At 40.6% G+C, this 25,124-nt stretch overlaps 1 protein-coding gene across 1 annotated transcript in view; it reads right to left on the bottom strand.

The window, feature by feature from the left end:
• LOC115164812 (nuclear receptor ROR-beta) overlaps positions 1-11,385 on the bottom strand; it is a 42,561-nt gene extending 31,176 nt beyond the window's left edge. The window contains exon 1 of the mRNA XM_029717626.1: positions 11,114-11,385. Within this exon, the coding sequence (XP_029573486.1) occupies positions 11,114-11,120 (7 nt within the window). The 5' untranslated portion in view covers positions 11,121-11,385. The remainder of the gene's footprint in view (positions 1-11,113) is intronic.
• Positions 11,386-25,124: the final 13,739 nt, after the last annotated feature.

Here is a 25,124-nt window from a genome sequence, read left to right as displayed (position 1 = left end):
TGCCAGTGTATTTAACTAGGACTTTCTAAAGAGAGAAAGCTTGTTTATTTAACTCAGAGTCAGACAGCACTGGGGTGCTAGGGATCTCTTATCCCTCACAGCTGAAATAAAGTAGAAGAAATGTACTGTGCTGCAATGTAATGCTAGTCACACACATCACACTGACTGAACATATTCCATTGCTCTCAGCGGGGTATTGCCTAGACTCCCCTCAAAAGCTGACGAAATAAAATCAACACGGAGCAGTCCCTAAGCAAACACACTTGGATTCCACTGGGAACCACACTGATACAAACACGGTCTACAGGCTACAGTATCTAAAATACACTGATAAATCAAACATGCACACACACACACCACCTCTCCTCATTTGAGTTGAAAGCAGGAGTGAAAGATGAGCAGACAGGTCGAGTGAAGAGAGACAGTGATACAGGGTTAGAGAGGGGATAGAGGAGCACAGTTAGAGATAGATAGAGACTATACATAGTCATACGTGGATGTGTGTGTTGTGGAGGATTAGCTCTCCTGGTCCAGGCTTTGAGTAATCTTTCCCCCAGTTACATAACACGGGGCCATTAGTCAGCAACACACACAATGAAAACATTTACCTCTCTTTTATTTTGGTCATTCTTTAGGTACATTGACAAACATTTTACCACCACCAATAAAGGTTTGTAGGGATGCTTCTTCACCACAATGATTAATACTCAATGAAAGTAAGTTTGATTTTCCTAACTAAGACAATAATACACTGAACAAAATATAAACGCAACATGCAACAATTTCAAAGAGTTACAGTTCATATGACAAAATCAGTCAATTGAAATAAATTACAGCCTTCCCTGTAGCTCAGTTGGTAGAGCATGGTGTTTGCAACGCCAGGGTTGTGGGTTCGATTCCCACGGGGGGCCAGCACAGAAAAAAATGTATGAAATGTATGCATTCACTACTGTAAGTCGCTCTGGATAAGAGCGTCTGCTAAATGACTAAAATGTAAAATGTTAATTAGGCCCTAATCTATGGATTTCACATGATATGCATCTGTTGGTCACAGAGAACTTTAACAAAAAATAGCCCTCAGGATCACGTCTTGGTATTTCTTTGCATTCAAATTTCCAGCGATAAAATGCAACTGTGTTCGTTGTCCGTAGTTTATGCCTGCCCATACCATAACCCCACTGCCACCATGGGGCACTCTTTTCACAGCAAACCGCTCGCCCACACGATGCCATACACGTGGTCTGCGGTTGTGAGGCCAGTTGGATGTACGGTTAACGATGTTGGAGGCGGCTTATGGTAGAGAAATGAACATAAAATTCTGGCAACAGCTCTGGTTTACATTCCTGCAGTCAGCATGCCAATTGCACGGTCCCTCAAAACTTGAGACATCTGTGGCATTGTGTTGTGTGACAAAACTGCACATTTTAGAGGGGCCTTTTATTGTCCCCAGCACAATGTGCCCCTGTGTAATGATCATGCTGTTGAATCAGCTTCTTGATATGCCACACCTGTCAGGTGGATGGATTATCTTGGCAAAGGAGAAATGCTCACTAACAAGGATGTTAACAAATGTGTGCACAACATTTGAGAGAAATTAGCTTTTTGTGCGTCTGGAACATTTCTGGGATCTTTTATTTCAGCTCATGAAACATGGGGCCAACACTTTACATGTTGAGTTTATATTGTTGTTCAGTGTATAAAGAATGCTGATCATGCTTTGGGAAATGTTGATGAAATTATGAGATGGATCATGCAATGTGATATAAATGATGTGTAGATTATGTAAATGATTAGACTATGCATTACAGTATAGATTATGTAAATGATTAAACTGCGCATTACAGTATAGATTATTTAGATGATTAGACTATGCATTAGAGTATAGATTATGTAAATGATTAAACTGCGCATTACAGTATAGATTATTTAGATGATTAGACTATGCATTACAGTATAGATTATGTAAATGATTAGACTATGCATTACAGTATAGATTATATAAATTATTCAACTAGGCACAACAGTATATATTCTTTAAATTATTACATTATGCACTACAGTATAGATTATGTAAATGATTAAACTATTCATTACAGTATAGATTTTGTAAATTATTAAACTATGCACTACAGTATAGATTATGTTAATTATTAAACTGCACTACAGTATAGATTATGTAAATGTTAAACTGCACTACTACATAGATTATGTTGGGGATTGCTTCCGTAGAGCTTCAGGAGGCATCGATCCCCTGATCACGCTGGGATTGACTGATCAATGCAGATGCAGGATGCCTCATTCTATTGGCATTGGGACCTCATGCATGACATTCTGGCTATTTGTGTTTTACAGGCCAGAGCAAAGCTGTGTGTGTGTGTGTGTGTGTGTGTGTGTGTGTGTGTGTGTGTGTGTGTGTGTGTGTGTGTGTGTGTGTGTGCGCGTGTGTGCGCGCGCGCTTGGCATGAGTGTGAAACAGAGAGCGAAAAAAGCGATAGATAAAGTGATGTGAAAGAGAGAGAGAGAGTAGAGAGGGGGGAGGAGAGAGAGGGAGGAGAGAGACTGTGGGCTTGTTTGAGTGGTAAGGCTGAAGCAACCAACTGCAGACGAAAGTCGAGGAGTGAAGTCGGAGGAGGTGCATCTGCTACAGCTGAAAGTCAGACACTGATGTGGTTTTCCAACAGTATGGCTTAGTGCAACATGGCAGTGTTTGTTTGACCTGACCAAAATCGATTTTGGATCAAAACCTTGTCAATAAAGCAGTGAATTGGGAGCTTTAACAGTGTGCGGGCTTTCTTGTTCTTTACTAACATGGCAGTGTTGCCATTGTTTATAAACGTTTTTCTTTGTAACATGTCTCCAACCCCCATATGTGTGTACATTGTACTGTCAATTGGGGAGAGAAAGCCTCAAATATCACATTCATTTTCATGGGTGTAAAGTACTTAAGTAAAAATTCTTTAAAGTACTACTTAAGTAGTTTTTGAGGGTATCTAACCTTTACTATTTATATTTTATACTTTTACTTCACTACATTCTTAAAGAAAATAATGTACTTTTTACTTCATACTTTTTCCTTGACACCCAAAAGTACTCTACATTTTGACAGGAAAATGGTCCAATTCACACACTTATCAAGAGAACATCCCTGGTCATCCCTACTGCCTCTGATCTGACAATCACTAAACACAAATGCTTTGTTTGTAAATTATGTGAGTGTTGGAGTGTGCACCTGGCTATTCGTCAATTTTTTTCAAAACTATAAAATGGTGCCGTCTGGTTTGCTTAATATAAGGAATTTGAAATGGTTTATACTTTTACTTTTGATACTTAAGTACATTTTTAGCAATTCCATTTACTTTTGATACTTAAATATACTTTTACTCAAGTAGTATTTTCCTGGGTGACTTTCACTTTTACTTGAGTCATTTTCTATTAAGGTATCTTTACTTTTACTCAAGTATGACAATTGAGTACTTTTTCCACCACTGTTAATATGTACATATCCACTGTATACATATGAATCGCGACAAAGTTGCTTGCTGTTTAGTCACGTCTTTGGTCCCGTTCATGTGGGTCAAACAAGACACTCTAATGATTGGATGACAAATAGTGCCTCCCACAATCCATGCGATGACTACAAGTTGCAGCTGGTGAAGAGCAACTGCAGAAAATTGAAGTCAATCACAGTCGAAACATCATGACCTTTGATCACATGGTTGTTGTTCATGCAGTCAACATGTAAACATGCGTCTAACAATTTTTAGCCCCATAATGCAACAGACTTTGAAATGCTAGTCCCCGACTTGAAAAAAGTGATCCACTCAAATGCGCCGAGAGAGAGAGAGAGAGAGAGAGAGAGAAGACAGTGAAAGGGGGAACCAGGGTTGCAAAGCTACTTGTAATATACCAAATTACTGGAATCTATAGAAATCAATGGCAACTTTGGTCATTTATACATTAATAACTTGTATGTCTGTGTCCATATTGTCCATGAGTTTTTAATGGATAGACCATATGGTTGTTAATGGGATCGGGGTATAAACTAAGGTGTTGATGGAAAGGCTTTGTTAACTAGTCCTACAGGCAGAAATTAGCAGTTTGGGAATATATCTATAGGATTACTGATATGACATTTTTGGCCGATACCGATATCTGATATTTTCCTTGCCAAAAAAAACGATACCGATAACCGATATTTAAAAATGTTGCGGCCTTTTAAGCATTCTAGTACAGTTAAATAGTTAACACACACACACGGACGCAGCGGTCTAAGGCACTGCATCTCAGTGCAAGAGGCGTCACTACAGTCCCTGGTTTGAATCCAGGCTGTATCACATCCGGCCGTGATTGGGAGTCCCATAGGGCGGCGCACAATTGGCCCAGCGTTGTACGGGTATGGCTGGGGTAGGCCGTCATTGTAAATAAGAATTTGTTCTTAACTGATTTGCCAAGTTAAATAAAGGTGTTACACACACACACACACACACACACACACACACACACACACACACACACACACTGAACAAAAAGTTTTTTTGCTGGCATTTAGGCATTTAGGCATTATCAGTAAAACATAATCAAGACCCATTTCTTTCACTTACTTGCTGTGCTGTTTCGTTGTTCATTTGTTCAGTCGTTTCATTCTGAACCAGGATTTGATCATATACGTCAAACAGTGAAGTTTCAGCTCTGTCTATCCGTGGCCTCTCTTCCTCGATGCGCACTGTCACTGTGTCCGTTTCCATCTCGTCCAGCTGTGTATGTAACATTTCACGTAAACCCTGTTTCTTGTCTGCATCGAAGTAACGGTCCTTGTACCTAGCATCGAGCATGGCGGCGACACAGTACAGAGGCTCAGAGAGAATGCCACCGAATCACTTGTTCACAGCCTCGAGTACTTTTGTAAGTTTTAACCCCCCGGTCTGTCGGCGGTTTTGTTGAGCAGCGTTTCAATGCCATGACAGAGGGTATCACGTCTGCTGCAGACGCAGTTGATTAGCTTATTTCTCCAGTCAGTTGTTCAAATGGCGCTAGGAGTGTGTTCATATTTCCAAGTTTCAAACATGTTCTCAAATGCCATTGAAATGGCAGCAGCGGTATGAGAATCAGCACATTCTTGAGCATGCAATACGGCTTTCCTCAGTACGAAATCCTCGTCGACCCACTGTGCTGTCATACTCAGCATGCTCATGGGACTGACATCGCTGGTCCAAATGTCAGTCGTGAAGCTAATAGCAGTGACGCTCATAGCAAGTAGCTCATAGATTAACATTTCAACAATACTGTGTAACTCCAGTAGGGCAACATCTGAAAATTAGTATGTACCGGGGCTCGACCAGTCGGCGAAAGCCAACATCCTCCACGAGAGAGGATGGTTGATTGTCAAGGGCAATGAATTCCATTATCTTGGTGTTAATGGATTTCACCTTTGAGTTGTCTCGCTGAAATGTTCTTACTCTTTCAAATGACTGCTGGACTTGAACTTGTTTAGTTGTTGGAAGTGTCCACTTAGTATCTTTCTGCTTTTGTTCTGTGTAGCTCTGTATTTTTTGTGGCGTCATTACGTCATCTACTTACGTTATATAGGTATGCATGTCAGCTTTGACATCGATTTTGCAAATTGGCGTTAAACTAGACATTGGGCTGATGCCGATTTTTGCATTTTTAGCTAATATCGGCCGATTTCGATATGCTCACCGATATATCGTGCATCCCTAATTACTTGACTGAGATTTCTGTGCATAGGATGACCAGATTAAATGAATGTAATGACGTTCACTTCAATACCTCAGAGAGTATTTTTCCCCAACACAAAACAGAAATGGAGTGCACACTGGAGGACAACAATGTTTATCTTTGTGCTCTAAGTGATACCTACAGAATCACCACTATAGTTATACTGCACGGCTTTGTGCTCTAAGTGATACCTACAGAATCACCACTATAGTTATACTGCACGGCTTTGTGCTCTAAGTGATACCTACAGAATCACCACTATAGTTATACTGCACGGCTTTGTGCTCTAAGTGATACCTACAGAATCACCACTATAGTTATACTGCACGGCTTTGTGTTATGTTGATAATAAACATCTCTAAGTGATACCTACAGAATCACCACTATAGTTATACTGCACGGCTTTGTGTTATGTTGATAATAAACAGCTCTAAGTGATACCTACAGAATCACCACTATAGTTATACTGCACGGCTTTGTGTTATGTTGATAATAAACAGCTCTAAGTGATACCTACAGAATCACCACTATAGTTATACTGCACGGCTTTGTGTTATGTTGATAATAAACATCTCTAAGTGATACCTACAGAATCACCACTATAGTTATACTGCACGGCTTTGTGTTATGTTGATAATAAACAGCTCTAAGTGATACCTACAGAATCACCACTATAGTTATACTGCACGGCTTTGTGTTATGTTGATAATAAACATCTCTAAGTGATACCTACAGAATCACCACTATAGTTATACTGCACGGCTTTGTGTTATGTTGATAATAAACAGCTCTAAGTGATACCTACAGAATCACCACTATAGTTATACTGCACGGCTTTGTGTTATGTTGATAATAAACAGCTCTAAGTGATACCTACAGAATCACCACTATAGTTATACTGCACGGCTTTGTGTTATGTTGATAATAAACAGCTCTAAGTGATACCTACAGAATCACCACTATAGTTATACTGCACGGCTTTGTGTTATGTTGATAATAAACATCTCTAAGTGATACCTACAGAATCACCACTATAGTTATACTGCACGGCTTTGTGTTATGTTGATAATAAACAGCTCTAAGTGATACCTACAGAATCACCACTATAGTTATACTGCACGGCTTTGTGTTATGTTGATAATAAACATCTCTAAGTGATACCTACAGAATCACCACTATAGTTATACTGCACGGCTTTGTGTTATGTTGATAATAAACAGCTCTAAGTGATACCTACAGAATCACCACTATAGTTATACTGCACGGCTTTGTGTTATGTTGATAATAAACAGCTCTAAGTGATACCTACAGAATCACCACTATAGTTATACTGCACGGCTTTGTGTTATGTTGATAATAAACATCATAGAAGAAGTGACATCATTCATTTAGAATGAATATCTCCGATCCTCCTCTTTCTTTCTTTCTTTCTTTCTTTCTTTCTTTCTTTCTTTCTTTCTTTCTTTCTTTCTTTCTCTCTTTCTTTCTTTCTTTCTTTCTTTCTTTCTTTCTTTCTTTCTTTCTTTCTTTCTTTCTTTCTTTCTTTCTTTCTTTCTTTCTTTCTTTCTTTCTATCTTCACCTCAGGTGAAGTGAAATGGTAGGTGAGGGTTAATTAAGGTTGTTATAACAGAAAAAACCTTGACGGTTAAGTTTAGGCATTCATTCTGACTGGTTAAGGTAAGGGTTAAGGTTTGAGATAAGGTTAAAACAGGAAAAAAAATACAAAAAGTGCCTAGCACTGAGTTAAATAAAGATTAAATATATATATATTTTTTAAAGCACTGCGATTGAACCTGCAATCCTCAGAGCCGAAGCTCACAGTTTAACACAATGCCCTAATAAGCTGCGAGCCTACTAGATGGTAATACGTGCTCACGTTGGCCCTAGTGGACGGTATGAAGGCATCTCCTGACATCCTGGGGACCTGGACAAATGTTGAATACTGAAGTCTATCTGGTGTGATCTCGCTGCAAATAGCCCACCTCTGACCCATGAGCCATCCTCCTTCTGCCCTGGACTAAACTCAGTGACCTATACCGTCTATGGGAGGGTTAGCCTGGGTAATACTGGCATCAGCAGCATAATCTGATCAGCAATACAAAGCACAAGACTCAGTCTATCTCACTGAACACCCACACACACACAAACACACACACACACAAACACAGGAATAAATCGTATGAAGTGTAGACAATTGGATTGCATTGCAGTAGATTGTCATTGCCTGTGTGTGTGTGTGTGTGTGTGTGTGTGTGTGTGTGTGTGTGTGTGTGTGTGTGTGTGTGTGTGTGTGTGTGTGTGTGTGTGTGTGTGTGTGTGTGTGTGTGTGTGTGTGTGTGTGTGTGTGTGTGTGTGTGTGTGTGTGTGTGTGTGTTTATTTGTTGGTATGCATTCGTGCATGCAGCCTACACACACATATATATATATATATATATATATATATATATATATATATATATACACATATATATATTATTAATTTAAGTGTGTTTGGCCATGTTTATTAGGCCTATGCATGTATTCCCATATCTTTGAGAATGTATGTATGTGATCTTGATCATGTGCACTTGCATGGAGGCATCATTGTGCTTATTATAATGAAGGACTGTTTTGGGTGGTTCACTGTGTTTGTGTGTGTGGTGGTGGGAGTGTACAGTAAAATGCAGGTGGTTTCTAAAGCCCCCTGACCAAACATAGGCCTAATCAAATCGAAAGAAACTAATCCATCTGCACCAATATGATTCTAGAATGTGAATTGATTTGAGGTATGAAACCTTAGAAAAAGATGCAGAAAATAAACCAAACATGATTTAATTTGAAAGGACAATGTTTGTTAATTAAAGAAGTAGACTGTTTGATTATTAGAATGACAGAAAAATAAAGTTCAGTGATTAGAGAACTTGTATAAACCAATTATTAGTGATAGCCTGGTCAACAAGATCATAACGGGTTTGAAGTTATTTAATTGGCAGTAAAAAAGAAATCAGGAGAAGGTTCACTTGGGAAACTAAATGCTCGGACCCCAAACATTAAAATCTAAGAATGAGTTAATGGAATCAAATCAGGGAAATAAAAATACCAGCTATTAACAAGAATACGTAAAAAACATTTGACTTGAGCGCGTTCTTATTTAAAAAAAATGTTTTAGGGCAGTTCAGGTTGGGCTTTACGCCAGATGTGTCAAACTCATTCCACAGAGGGCCGAGTGTCTGCGGGTTTTCGCTCCACCCTTGTACTTGATTGATGCATTAAGGTCACTAATTAGTACGGAACTCCCCTAACCTGGTTGTCTAGGTCTTAATTGAAAGAAAAAAACAAAAACCCGCACACACTTGGTTCATGTGGAATGAGTTTGGCACCCCTGTTATATGCTAATTGTTTCAGAGGGTTTCCAACATGTTTGACCTTGAATAACGTATATTTAGCCTAACAGTAGGCCTATAACAGCCGCGACAATGAGAATTATTTGATAACCAACTTATCTATTTTTCACTATTTTCCTTTCTCCCTTGTTTCGTTGTGATTATTAGTCTAGCATATGCTACATCATCGTCCGTCAGTCAGTCGGGACAGGAATTTTGGCAATTGCTAAATGATAATTAAACAAGACATATTGTGGGGCCCTTTATTTTTTTATAACCTCGTGGATGGGAGTGTATTTCTCTGTGAGCAGCATAGACTCCACAGGCCGCAAAGGTTGGGAGAGGGGCCGCCTGGCGCACACTGATTTAATCATATCCGACAAAACCCTTTGGGGCGTGCAGAGAGAGAGAGGAAGACTGGGAGGGAGAGAGAGAGCCTCTTTTACCCACCACGACTATAACGTAAAAGGTTAATGCAAGGAAGCGCTTGACTTTCAAAGCCAAATAGCATTAGCTAGCAAGGGACACCATAATAGTCACGAAAAGAAAAGAGAAAAATACTATTAATATCACAAAAGTGTTGTGGCCTAAATTAATTATGTTAAATAGGCTAAATATTGACTAGAATATCTAGAACTTCAACAATTGGCAAATATTAACAGGGGAATAATATAATAATAATAATAATTTGAATGCTATTATTACAACAGCAATGTCTGTATGCACCATCCCATGTTTTCTATTTGACAAACTCAAATTAAGCTACCCGTTGATAATCAATGATTAACGTTAAATTGCCTATAATTCAGAAGTCTACAGTTTAGTTAAACCTCACTTCATTATTAACATAATTATGTTTTATTATCATTTGCGATTATAGGTATACAACGTAGAATGAGTATGTTGTCTGAACAACAGAGGCAATAGCCTACCTCCCAGTGAGGCTATCACCTGTCTTTCATTAAAAAAACAGATTATAGGCTACTTTTATGTAATGATAATCATTTCTGTAGGCTTAGTTTCTTCATGGGTTATATTTTTAGTGATTGTATTTATTTTACAATGAATACGTTATAGTGATCATCTTAATAACACTACCTATGTAATTTGCCCACAATTAGTAATCATGTATACGTTAATTTGTTCAATTATTGGCAGGAACTGTATTGCCACTGTTTTGCCATTCTGGCATAATTTGTAGGAGATGTAAAATAGGCCTACTATTCAGCATTAAAAGCCTTTGATCTAATGCACATGATTGAGACCGGGAGAAAGAGGAAGAGCTGTGGAGTGAACTTCCGTCTGGAAGACGGGGGTCAGTTCTTTATCACTCACTCTCTCTGGTGTGTGTGCGTGTGCGTGTGTGTGCGCGCGCGTGTGTGTATGTGTTGGACCTGGGGGGCACTGCATTTCGATGCTTTCGGCGCGGTGCGGCGCTTGACTGACGGAAATGGGTTAGTAGAGCGCATAACGCGTTGGAACACAGAACCTCCGCGCTTGGCCCTAGCACCATGGCGGTCTGGTACACACAGCCTATATCTGCTGCTCTCTGAGAAAATAGTTGTTTCTTTAAATCATCACTGGCAATAGAGGTCTTCACGCGCGCCCATTTGTTTGTAGTGAGTAGAAGTTCCTCCAAACTAGTGGAGTGTGGAGTTAACTCAAACACTGTCACTCACTTAATGCAAGGTGTTTGATGGACCACACACACACACACACGCACACACACACACACGAACATCCGAATAGGCTACAATAATGACAATACATGGCCATGTTATCCTCACACTTGGGCTAATAGTCTGACTGAGGCTGTATGAGCAAGTTAGGCTGAAAAAACTTCCAGAGTAAGTTTACACAGCCCACACACAACATAACTACAGTCCCGAATGGATGTGTGGGATACCAGTGTGATGTGAGTGAGTGGATGTGAGGGATATAGCAGCCGGGCGCCACACGCGCTCCATGGCCAGCTATTTAAATGAGCTGTCAAAAGCAGTTGGATTCTCCTTACCTCGCATAGTGGTTGTGGTGCGATTCGCTTCCGAATGCAGCAGTCATGAAGAAACAAACATAAAGACTTAAAAAAGCAATATCCTCTGGCAAAAAAAAACAATGTTAATATTCGGCGTCGTCCACGTTCATTCAAGGAGTGTTTTTTATGTGCAAAAGCATTCCAGTCCAGAACGGGCTCGAGCTTGGTGACGCACTGGGCAGAGCGCGGACGGTGGAGTCTGGAGCGGTAGTCGGACGGTTTGAGTCGTGCGCGCAGCGAGCATGCGAGTTTTCACATGACATCTGCGTCTGCACATCAACCCGAGGTTTTCACTGTTTCCCCCCGGCGGAGGGGAGAGCGCTAGAGGCTTACAGGAGCAGGGATTGGACTAGCACTTTCTGCTCCTCCCACTCTCGAACGTCCCCAATGAGTGTGAGTGTAGTAGCCCATACTAGACAGTATCCGTCTGCGCGTGAGGGCACTGTCATCTGTAACGCACATACATAATAGTGAGGATAAGATATATCATCCTCCCAAATACATTGTGTTTACAAACAGTTAGTTAGCCTACAATAACACATAACCTAACTATCTAACGGACATATGTAGAACCTATTGAATTGGAGTCAAAAGATGGAGCGTTTGGGTTAAGTCTGTCTACATGAATACGTTTTCTTTAGAGTTGACTATGGAAGGCGGGGGAAATCACACGTCTCTAAGTTCACAGACAGTTTGCAGTCTAAGCAATAGGTTACAGAAATGCTGTTTGAATGTATAGGCCTATACATATCTTACAATTAGGTATTATAGCCTAGGCTACCCCAGTTAGATGAGCAAATCTTGAAATCTTTCAGAATTGGGATTTGATAAATGGTTGTATCTAAATAGTTTATTGATACACAGTTCAACATTCTCTGGTAAATATTTAAAATGTTCCTTGGATGTTAAACACTGTAATGGCTGTGAATTAAATAGTAGAACAGAACCATGGAAATATATATATATATATTTAAATAGGCTATTCAATTGGTAATCAGTAAAATGTTGCTGTTCAAATGCTTATGTGTCACTGAGAGGATGCCATTAGGCTACATGTCTAGTGTTTCTTCTGCAAAGCACATACAGTGGTTCCCTGTGCATATGCCCAGGATGAGTGTGTTTTTTTACAGAGCAGGAGAAACTGACAAACTATATGTACAAAACAGAATAAGAAACAGGATGATGAAAATAAGAAACATACACTGGGGATAACTGCATGTAACTCAAATCATAGTAGTCAAAATAACCAGGGCTCAATCCCTAACTGGCAGCATGCCAACATTGCCCCTCTCTGATCAGGACAGAAATGAAGGAGTTTAAATACACTTTAAAACCTGGCCTTCATCTGGACCATACCATTATTGGAAAATCATAAATCAGCGGCAGGAAATAAATACACAAAATTACTGTACGGCTATTTTATGAGGATTTATGTTTTGTTTTAGTGAACTAACCTGTTTTTTCTTTATGGCATTTTACACATGACTAATATATGATGAATCTGTGTTTTAGGAAATTATTGTGTTTACCAAATGTTTTACCTTGAAATTGCTTTATTGAAAACAGACATTTTTTATTTGTGGCCCTCAGTGGTTGTGGGTGATGGTGACCATCCAGTCCTTGCTCCTACAGGAAGTCCTCCATCCACCTGTACTCTGACCCTCAACTTACATTACCAATAACCATATTCAGGCATATTCAATTAGAGTGAAGAAACATGCAATGTTTTATGCAGAGCATCACAGAGATGAACAAACAATTCACATCTTCAATAACGAGGAATTACCGGTAAGTAACACACAGAGCCAATTCAAATTAAGCCTATGTTCAATGTAGGCCCCTGTGTAGTGAAGAGGGATTAAAGGTCATGTGTGGTGATGATCATGGAGTTGTCCCATTGTGCCATCACTAGCACATAGAGGCATGCTGCCTATATATATATATATATATATATATATATATATATATATATATATATATATATATATGTAGACTTGAAATCACTGACCACTTTAATAAATGGAACACTAGTCACTTTAATAATGTTTACATATCTTGCATTACTCATCTCATATGTATATACTGTATACTTCTATTCTATTCTACTGTATCTTAGTCTATGTCGCTCTGACATTGCTCGTCCATATATGTACTGTATATATTCTTAATTCCATTCCTTACTTAGATTTGTGTCTATTGGGTATATGTTGGGAAATTGTTAGATATTACTTGTTAGACATTACTGCACTGTCGGAGCTAGAAACACAAGCATTTCACTACACCCGCAATAACATCTGGTAAACATGTGTATGTGACCAATACAATTTGATTTGATTTAGAGATCTTATTATGCCATTCTTACCCCAGCCTGACCAGCTCTGACCCCTGACTGACCCCGCATTACATTACTTCCTATTATGTCTGACTTCACTGTACTTCAGTGTACCTACAGTTTCACTCTATCGCAATCTGAACCGTTATGTCATAAGCATGCATTGCAGTGACTCTACCTCATCACTTATGGGATAATTACTGCCTTACTGAGATTTTAGCAACACATCTTGTTTTTTCATTCTGAGTAGCCCAGCTACAGTTGTATTCCAATTGTATTTCATGGAGATTATTAGGCTTATGATGGACATACTTTGACCATAGATGTAAGCACCTTTACATGCAAGAGTATATGTTGGTTTGCAGTCTATAGCCCCCTGCCCCATAGCCCCTGTAGTTGTGGCGTCAGAGTGTTGGACCTGGAAAGGCAAGGAAAGAGAGAGAGACAGAAAGAGGGGGAGAGAGAGAAACAGCCCTGAGCACATCTCCACTGACCTACATTTCATTCCTTGCTTTTTTCATCCATTATATTTTTATCTCTCATTTCTCTTGTACCAACAGCTCCGTAATTGTGATGTAATGACCAAAGCAAGTGTGACAAAAGGCTAGACTGGTCAAAAAGATGGTCCTGAAGAGAGACAGACATCCAGAGGGAGAGAGGGAGAGAGGGAGAAGGGAAGAAAGGAAGGAGTGGGCTGTGTCAAAATACAAAAAGCTTTTCCTTTTTGTTCAGGCAATACAACCTGTCCTCATGTGCTCTTTGTTTGCTTCAGTGATCTTAATGGCATACAGCATAGTAAGCAGGAGCCATCTGAGCTCTAAGGATCCATTAAGGAGGATTACCTCTCATACTGATGCCTTATCAACTGAGAGAAAACCTATTGATGACATGGAACTAAAATGATGTGACACTACATTGTTCCTTGAGAAGGAAAAAAATAGAGGATAACATTCTTGTGTTGGTGGAGGTTCCTTTAGCTAGGAAACGGAAGATAGACCGCCATAGAAAAAAATATAAAATAATATTCATTCTACTATAGGCTTATGAAATATCCTCCTTGTAAGTACAACTACTGGTATACTAAGTGTGTAATTCTGAATTGAAGAAGTCTGCTGCCATATGGTGTCTAAGCAGAGTGAGAAAGGAAGTGACTGGGCCATGCCCAAGGGCTTAGCTTGGGGAATGCATTGAAAAGCACTCAGACCAGAGACAGGATCCAAGGTCTCTCCCTCTCAGTCTGTCTTTCTATCTGATTCAGCGCTACTGCTTCACTTTACCTCCTTGGATTTGTTCTCTTCCTCTCATAAATGTTCTCCTATGTGGTCTTTCTACATTTGACCTGCTTGTTTCACCCCAGCCATGTTTAAAACTGTTATGAAATGATCTCTCTGTATCACTTTCTCTCTCATTGTATCTATCTCTGTATCTCTCTCTCTCTCTCTCTCTCTCTCTCCCAATTTCAATTGAATTACATTTTGATGTAAGGGCTTTATTGCCATGGGAAACATATGTTAACATTGCCAAAGCAAGTGAAGTAGAAAATAAACAAAAGTGAAATAAACAATAAAAATTAACAGTAATCATTACACTCACAAGAGTTCCAAAATAATAGACATTTCAAATGTCATATTATGTGCAAATAGTTAAAAGTACAAAAGTAAACATAAACTCAGCAAAAAAAGAAACGTCCTCTCACTGTCAACTGCGTTTATTTTCAGCAAACTTCAGCAAACTTTTTATGAACATAGCAAGATTCAACAACTGAGATATAAACTGAACAAGTTCCACAGACATGTGACTAACAGAAATTGAATAATGTCCCCTGAACAAAGGGGGGGATCAAAATCAAAAGTAACAGTCAGTATCTGGTGTGGCCACCAGCTGCATTAAGTACTGCAGTGCATCTCCTCCTCATGGATTGCACCAGATTTGCCTGTTCTTGCTGTGAGATGTTACCCCACTCTTCTACCAAGGCAACTGCAAGTTCCCGGACATTTCTGGGTGGAATGGCCCTAAACCTCACTCTCCGATCCAACAGGTCCCAGATGTGCTCAATGGGATTGAGATCCGGGCTCTTCGCTGGCCATGGCAGAACACTGACATTCCTGTTTTGCAGGAAATCACGCATAGAACGAGCAGTACAGTGAGGGAAAAAAGTATTTGATCGCCTGCTGATTTTGTACGTTTGCCCACTGGCAAAGTGTAACGGTCGTCGTATGGAGTGGACCAAAATGCAGCGGGTATATTTATCATCTTCTTTTATTGAAGGAAAACAAAACACAATACAAAAACAGTCCCGTAAGGTGCACAGACTAAACAAGAATCAACCACCCACAAACACAAGAGAAAACTAACCCACTTAAATATGGCCTCCAATTAGAGGGAACGACAACCAGCTGCCTCTAATTGGAGGTTGTTCCAAAACCCCAACATAGAAATACAAAAACTAGATAAACACATAGAAATAGAATAACATAGAACAAAACCCCAAAAACCCGAAACACAGAAAACAAACACCCCCTGCCACGCCCTGACCAAACTACAATAACAAATAACCCCTTTTACTGGTCAGGATGCGACACAAAGAAATGATCAGTCTATAATTTTAATGGTAGATTTATTTGAACAGTGAGAGACAGAATAACAACAAAAAAATCCAGAAAAATGCATGTCAAAGATGATATAAATTGATTTGCAAATAAGTATTTGACTCCCTCTCAATCAGAAAGATTTCTGGCTCCCAGGTGTCTTTTATACAGGTAATTAGCTGAGATTAGGAGCACACTCTTAAAGGGAGTGCTCCTAATCTCAGTTTGTTACCTGTATAAAAGACACCTGTCCACAGAAGCAATCAATCAATCAGATTCCAAACTCTCCACCATGGCCAAGACCAAAGGGCTCTCCAAGGATGTCAGGGACAAGATTGTAGACCTACACAAGGCTGGAATGGGCTACAAGACCATTGCCAAGCAGCTTGGTGAGAAGGTGACAACAGTTGGTGCGATTACTCGCAAATGGAAGAAACACAAAAGAACTGTCAATCTCCCTCGGCCTGGGGCTCCATGCAAGATCTCACCTCGTGGAGTTGCAATGATCATGAGAATGGTGAGGAATCAGCCCAGAACTACACGGGAGGATCTTGTCAATGATCTCAAGGCAGCTGGGACCATAGTCACCAAGAAAACAATTGGTAACACACTACGCCGTGAAGGACTGAAATCCTGCAGCGCCCGCAAGGTCCCACTACTCAAGAAAGCACATATACATGCCCGTCTGAAGTTTGCCAATGAACATCTGAATGATTCAGAGGACAACTGGGTGAAAGTGTTGTGGTCAGATGAGAGCAAAATGGAGCTCTTTGGCATCAACTCAACTCGCCGTGTTTGGAGGAGGAGGAATGCTGCCCATGACCCCAAGAACAACATCCCCACCGTCAAACATGGAGGTGGAAACATTATGTTTTGGGGGTGTTTTTCTGCAAAGGGGACAGGACAACTTCACCGCATCAAAGGGACGATGGACGGGGCCATGTACCGTCAAATCTTGGGTGAGAACCTCCTTCCCTCAGCCAGGGCATTGAAAATGGGTCGTGGATGGGTATTCCAGCATGACAATGACCCAAAACACACGGCCAAGGCAACAAAGGAGTGGCTCAAGAAGAAGCACATTAAGGTCCTGGAGTGGCCTAGCCAGTCTCCAGACCTTAATCCCATAGAAAATCTGTGGAGGGAGCTGAAGGTTCGAGTTGGCAAACGTCAGCCTCAAAACCTTAATGACTTGGAGAAGATCTGCAAAGAGGAGTGGGACAAATCCATTTTTTTTTTTTTTTTTTTCCCTCCTAAGATGTGTGCAAACCTGGTGGCCAACTAAAAGAAATGCCTGACCTCTGTGATTACCAACAAGCGTTTTGCCACCAAGCACTAAGTCATGTTTTGCAGAGGGGTCAAATACTTATTTCCCTCATTAAAATGCAAATCAATTTATAACATTTTTGACATGCGTTTTTCTGGATTTTCTTGTTGTTATTCTGTCTCTCACTCTTCAAATAAACCTAGCATTAAAATTATAGACTGATCTTTCTTTGTCAGTGGGCAAACGTACAAAATTTGCAGGGGATCAAATACTTTTTTCCCTCACTGTATGGCTGGTGGCATTGTCATGCTGGAGTGTCATGTCAGGATGAGCCTGCAAGAAGGGTACCACATGAGGGAGGAGGATGTTTTCCCTGTAACGCACAGCGTTGAGATTGCCTGCAATGACAACATGCTCAGTCCAATGATACTCTGACACACCGCCCCAGACCATGACGGACCCTTCACCTCCAAATCGATCCCGCTCCAGAGTACAGGCCTCAGTGTAACGCTCATTCCTTCGATGATAAACGTGAATCCGACCATCACCCCTGGTGAGACAAAACCGCGACTCATCAGTGAAGAGCACTTTTTGCCAGTCCTGTCTGGTCCAGCGACGGTGGGTTTGTGCCCATAGGCGACGTTGTTGATGTCTGGTGAGGATCTGCCTTACAACAGGCCTACAAGCCCTCAGTCCAACCTCTCTCAGCCTATTGTGGACAGTCTGAGCACTGATAGAGGGATTGTTCATTCCTGGTGTAACTCGGGCAGTTGTTGTTGCCATCCTGTACCTGTCCCGCAGGTGTGATGTTCGGATGTACCGATCCTGTGCAGGTGTTGTTACACATGGTCTGCCACTGCGAGGACGATCAGCTGTCCATCCTGTCTCCCTGTAGCTCTGTCTTAGGCGTCTCACTGTACAGACACGGCAATTTATTGCCCTGGCCACATCTGCAGTCCTCATGCCTCCTTGCAGCGTGCCTAAGGCACGTTCACGCAGATGAGCAGGGAATATGGTCATTCATTTGGCAGGAGGTTAGGATGTGCAGCTCAGTTTCAACCTCATTTTGTGGGCAGTGTGCACATAGCCTGTCTTCTCTTGAGAGCCAGGTCTACCTACAGCGGTCTTTCTCAATAGCAAGGCTATGCTCACTGAGTCTGTACATACTGTAGTCAAAGCTTCCCTTAAGCTATGGTCAGTCACGGTGGTCAGGTATTTTGCCACTGTGTACTCTCTATTTAGGGCCAAATAGCATTCTAGTTTGCTCTATTTTTTCAAGTAATTATCTGTTTGTTTTCTCATGATTTGGTTGGGTCTAATTGTGTTGCCGTCCTGGGGCTCTGTGGTGTCTGTTTGTGTATGTGAACAGAGCCCCAGGAAGAGCTTGCTAAGGTGACTCTTCTCTAGGTTTATCTCTCTGCAGGTGATGGGTTTGTTATGGAAGGTTTGGGAATAGCTTCCTTTTAGCTGGTTGTAGAATTTAACGTCTCTTTTCTGGATTTTGATAATTAGCAGGTATCGGCCTAATTCTGCTCCTCATGCGTTATTTGGTGTTTTACGTTGTACACAGAGGATATTTTCGCAGAATTCTGCATGCAGAGTCTCAATATGGTGTTTGTGTAAGGGCTGTCGTGAGAGAGAGACCAAGGTGCAGCAGAGTTAGTGTTCATCATAAAAGGTTTTAATGATCAACGAACACTATACAAAAGCAACCAAAAAACGACTAGCAACAGTTCTGTTAGGAACACACTAAACAGAAAACAATTACCCACAAAACCCAAAGGAAAAACATGCTCCTTATGTGTGACTCCCAATCAGCAACAACGAGCTTCAGCTGTGCCTGATTGGGAGCCACACACGGCCCAAAACAAAGAAATACAAAACATAGAAAAAGGAACATAGAACGCCCACCCAATGTAACACCCTGGCCTAACCAAAATAAAGAACAAAAAAACCCTCTCTATGGCCAGGGCATTACAGTTTGTCCTATTTTGGGAATTCTTGGTTGGTGAGCGGACCCCAGACCTCACAACCATAAAGGGCAATGGGTTCTATGACTGATTCAAGTATTTTTTTGCTAAATTGAATTGGTATGTCGAATTTGATGTTCCTTTTGATGGCATTGAATGCCCTTCTTGCCTTGTCTCTCAGATCGTTCATAGCTTTGTGTAAGTTACCTGTGGTGCTGATTTTTAGGCCAAGGTATGCATATTTTTTTGTGTTCTGTAGGGCAATGGTGTCTAGTTAGAATTTATAGTTGTGGTCCTGGCAACTGAACCTTTTTTGGAGCACCATTATTTTTGTCTTAATGAGATTTACTGTGAGGGCCCAGGTCTGACAGAATCTGTGCAGAAGATATAGGTGCTGCTGTAGGCCCTCCTTGGTTGGGGACAGAAGCACCATATCATCAGCAAACAGTAGACATTTGACTTGGCCGGGTGCTGCAGACTGTTCTAGTGCCCTCGCCAATTCGTTGATATGTATGTTGAAGAGGGTGGGGCTTAAGCTGCATCCCTGTTTCACCCGACGGCCCTGTGGAAAGAAATGTGTGTTTTTTGCCAATTTTGACCACACACTTGTTGTTTGTGTACATGGATTTTATAATGTCGTATGTTTTTTCCCCAACACCACTTTCCATCAATTTGTATAGCAAACCCTCATGCCAAATTGAGTCAAAAGCTTTTTTGAAATCAACAAAGCATGAGAAGACTTTGCCTTTGTTTTAGTTTGTTTGTTTGTCAATTAGGGTGTGCAGAGTGAATACGTGGTCTGTCGTACGGTAATTTTGTAAAAAGCCAATCTGACATTTGCTCAGTACGTTGTTTTCACTGAGGAAATGTACAAGTCTGCTTTTAATGATAATGCAGAGGATTTTCCCAATGTTACTGTTGAATTTGTCTCCACTTTTGTGGATTGGGGCGATCAGTCCTTGGTCCCAAATATTGGGGAAGATGCCAGAGCTAAGGATGATCTTAAAGAGTTTAAGTATAGCCAATTGGAACTTGTGGTCTGTATGTTTTATCATTTAATTGAGGATACCATCAACACCACAGGCCTTTTTGGGTTGGAGGGTTTGTATTTTGTCCAGTAGTTCATTCAATGTAACTGGAGAATCCAGTGGGTTCTGGTAGTCTTTAATAGTTGATTCTAAGATTTGATAATGTATTGTCACGTCCTGACCCTAGTAAGATGTCATTTTCTATAGTAGAGTAGGTCAGGGCGTGACAGGGGGTGTTTTGGGTTTTTCTATGTTTTCTATTTCTATGTTTAAGTTGTTGTTTTTCTATTTCTATGTTGGGGTTGTTTGGGTTGATCTCCAATTGGAGGCAGCTGATCCTCGTTGCCTGTGATTGGAGATCATATTTAAGTAGGGGCTTTTTCTTCCTGTTTTGTGGGTTATTATCTTTTGAGTAGTGTTTGTTTCTCTGCGTCACGGTTTGTTGTGGTTGTGTATTCAAGTATTTAGTGTATTGCATTTAGTTTCACGGTAAATAAGATATGTGGAACTACGAACACGCTGCATTTTGGTCCGATCCTTCTGACAGACGTGAATTGTATATGTTTTTGCTGTTTGTTCTTTGTTATATGGACAAAAAGATTGGATATCTGGTTTACCCATACATCTCTGTTTTGGATAGATAACTCTTTGTGTTGTTCGTTTAGTGTTTTCCAATTTTCCCAGAAGTGGTTAGTCTATGGAATGATTTCTGACGTGCTGGCTCAGGTTTTCTGGGTCTCTGTTTTTGGTTGGGTAGGTTTCTCAATTTCTTTCTTAGGTTTTTGCATTCTTCATCAAACCATTTGTCAATGTTGTTCATTTTCATTTTTAGATTTGATAGGGAAGCTGAGAGGTCAAATTTACTGTTTAGGTTTTCTACTGCCAAGTTTACACCTTCACTATTACAGTGAAACCTTTTGTCCAGGAAGTTGTCTAAAAGGGATTGAATTAATTGTTGCCTAATTGTTTTTTGGTAGGTTTCCACACTACTTTCCTTCCATCTATAGCATTTATTAATATTATTCAGTTCCTTTGGATTTGATGCCTCATGATTGAGCATAGCTCTGTTCAAGAAGACTGTGATTTTGCTCTGATCTTAGAGGGGTGTCAGGGGGCTGTGAACGCTCTGAGAGACTCTGGGTTGAGGTCAGTGATAAAGTAGTCTACAGTACTACTGCCAAGAGATGAGCTATAGGTGTACCTACCGTAGGAGTCCCCTTGAAGCCTACCATCTCTTGCTCTCTCTGTCTCTGTGTGTGTGTGTTGCACATGTCATTTTGATTACAGCGCACACATACAGACTTGAACGCACATGCGCACACACACACACCCAAGCACTTTGTGCGTACAGCACAGAATTAAAGAGGATAATATTAGGGCTATTGTGTGTGTGAGCAGGAACAAGAGACAAGAAGAGATGGGATTGTGTGCTGATAGTGTGCTGATTGTCCTGTTTTTTGAGGATAGAACTCATTCATACCACTCTGTCCCGCCCTTGAGTCGACCATCAGGAAGTTAACTTACATATAATTAGATCGTTTTCCTCCTGAAAATAAGAAATTAGGCCAATGGTCTCTAAGGATTCCCCCTCTCGTCTCAAACGACATGTACAACATTGCCTTTTATTTTCTCCTGAAACAAGCAGGTGATTTTCACTATGTGTGTGTGTGTGTGTGTGTGCATTTGGGTCTATGTGTGTCTGTAAATCTATGCGAAGGAACATTTCTGTCTTTGTGCATAAATAAGTGTCGGTGGGATATCATCCACCTTGAACTTTCTGAAGTGTCAAAGTAGAGTGAGCGAGAATGAGAGAGAGAGATTGAAAATACACTTGAGAAATGTACAGAGAGATACCACAAGTGACATAGGCAATTTCTGGAGAAAAATGACTTCATCATAATTTCAATCCCAAAAAGAATTGAAAGGCAAGCCCTGAAGGAGGATGGAGTCCGTGTCACCTTGAGAAGCATTAGAGAAAATGTCAGCGCACGCACGCACACACACACACACACACACACACACACACACACACACACACACACACACACACACACACACACACACACACACACACACACACACACACACACATAAAGAAAAGTACAAATAAAATTTAAAATAAACAATTAAGCACATGTATGCCCTTCATAATGTTTGTAATATGTGTAAAATCATATCAATATTATTGAATAATGAAAATGACTGTAGGATTTGGTGCTGTGTTTAGCCACGGCACAGGCTTAATCCTGTTGTTGCTTAACAGTGTTGCACTCCAGTTAAAGTAAAAGGCTGTGGTAACCAGCGTCATCTCATCAAAGCTTTAAATAGTCAGTCACTTAGACAAAACAGGCCTATTTCCCACACTATACCTCACAGTACCAATCATCTGATTTTAATTGGATTTCTGTTTTATCCCCTGTTTTTTCCACACAAAGCCATTAAGATATTAAATCTAGTTTTCATGTCCTTATTTTGGTACGCATTAGAATATGCCTGTATGGCCTGAGGCGCACTTTGAAAATTATTTAGCCGTTGATTTCGTTCGGAGCGCTTAATATAGTAAACGTTGATGTTAAAATTGTGAGTAATAGCAATCAGAGAGTCAGAAGCTTTCATGTTCAGGGTCTGTTGTTTGATATGTTCTGGATGGCTCTAGCAAGGGAGACAAATCCCAATACATACTCCTCTCAGATCAGTTTCTAAAGGTTGAACAATTCATCATACTTTAATAATAACTGTTCCCCCATCAGCCCTTATTTCAAAATATCCTCTATAGCAGCTCTGAGTGACTTAAAGCACCAAGAAGACTGGCTCCAGTATTACTGTTACTGACGATTCAGTCTCCAATAGTAATGTTGGCTATGACAGCTTGACTGTAATTAAAAGGTCAACAAGTTTTTCTTTACATTTACATTTTTAAATCTTTCAGTAACAGCAGGTATTTCCACTCTCTATCCATCTTATTTCCTAACGCCCTAGAGTCGATGTCCACGTCCCCCTGAAATCTAATTAGCATAATACAACAATCCCCATCAAAATCCGTCTGTTAAAGCTAGATATATTTTTTAAATGGGCTCCGTCTCAAGACTTGTCTGAAGGTAGCCCAGTACCAGTTTAAAAAATGAATGGAAGTATATATGGAAGTACTGTAGTGCCAAAAAAGGGGTTAAATATGGCAAGAAGAAATGTACATATATATACACTATATATACAAAAGTATGTGGACACCCCTTCAAATTAGTGGATTTGACTATTTCAGCCACAAGTCAGTTTATAAACTTTCTTCCCTGCTAGAGTTGCCCTGGTCAACTGTAAGTGCTGTTATTGTGAATTGGAAACATGTAGGAGCAACAACGGCTCAGCCGCGAGTGATAGGCCACACAAGCTCACAGAAGGGGACCGCCGAGTGCAGAAGCGCGTAGCGCGTAAAAATCATCTGTCCTCGGTAGCAACACTCACTACCGAGTTCCAAACTGCCTCTGGAAGCAATGTCAGCACAATAACTGTCCGTCTGGAGCTTCATGAAATGGATTTCCATGGCCAAGCTGCTGCACACAAGCCTAAGATCACCATGCGCAATGCCAAGCATTGGGTGGAGTGATGTAAAGCTCGCCGCCATTGGACTCTGGAGCAGTGGAAACGCATTCTCTGGAGTGACTATCTGGCAGTTCGACGGACAAATCTGGGTTTGGTGGATGCCAGAAGAGCGCTACCTGCCCAATTGCATAGTGCCAACTATAAAGTTTGTTGGAGGAGGAATATGGTCTGGGGCTGTTTTTCATGGTTTGGGCTAGGCCCCTTAGTTTCAGTGAAGGGAAATCTTAAAGCTACAGCATTCTAGACATTTCTATGCTTCCAACTTTGTGGCAATAGTTTGGGGAAGGCCCTTTCCTGTTTCAGCATGACAATGCCCCCGTACACACAGCGAGGTCCATACAGAAATGGTTTGTAGAGATCAGTATGGAAGAACTTGACTGGCCTGCATAGAGCCCTGACCTCCACCCCATCGAACACCTTTGGGATTAATTGGAACGACGACTGCAAACCAGGCCTAATCCCCCAACATCAGTGCCCGACCTCACTAATGCTCTTGTGGCTCAATGAAGCAAGTCCCTGCAGCAATGTTCCAACATCTATTGGAAAGCCTTCCCAGGAGAGTGGAGGCTGTTATAGCAGCAAAGGGGGGACCAATTCCATATTAATGCCCATGATTTTGGAATGAGCTGTTCAACAAGCAGGTGTCCACATACTTTTGGTCATCTAGTGTATATATAATTTCCTGATCTTTCTTAAATCTCTCAGATACAGGACAGACACTTCAAAACATACTCCGTTTGATTTATTTTTTGTCTCTCTATTTTGACATGTATGAATCTGTTATTCAATGTGTTTCTATAAGCTAAGAGCAGTAAGGCCAAATTCAATGTTTCATCAAAAACTTCATAAAAGTTTTTATACCTACAGGGGTCTTACAATTCAAAATCAATTAGCTAAATGATCCTTGTTTAAACATCTTAAAACATTTCCATATGTTAAGTTAGTCGAAACCGTGCTCTGTGCCATTACATAAAAGTCCAATGAAGCAGTTTTTATGTCAATATCAAATCATTTCTGGGTTTCAAGAATTTTGCTAGGACTATCTGGGAGTGTTTTGAGTGGGGAGGGGAAGCAGTACATTTACTGTTATTGGCAGAGAGGTTTTGGAACATTCTTTCTTATTGGCCTATTAGCTAATTTATGTCATGGTGATGTCACCATGGAAGGCCAAAACTTCCTCCCACCAAAACAGGCTGAAATTTCAGTTCTTA

The sequence above is a fragment of the Salmo trutta genome, chromosome 27 (genome assembly GCF_901001165.1).
Source record: "Salmo trutta chromosome 27, fSalTru1.1, whole genome shotgun sequence".
Lineage (NCBI taxonomy): Eukaryota > Metazoa > Chordata > Actinopteri > Salmoniformes > Salmonidae > Salmo > Salmo trutta.
Note: the sequence above shows the minus strand (reverse complement) of the source record. Positions and strands in the feature narration are given on the sequence as shown.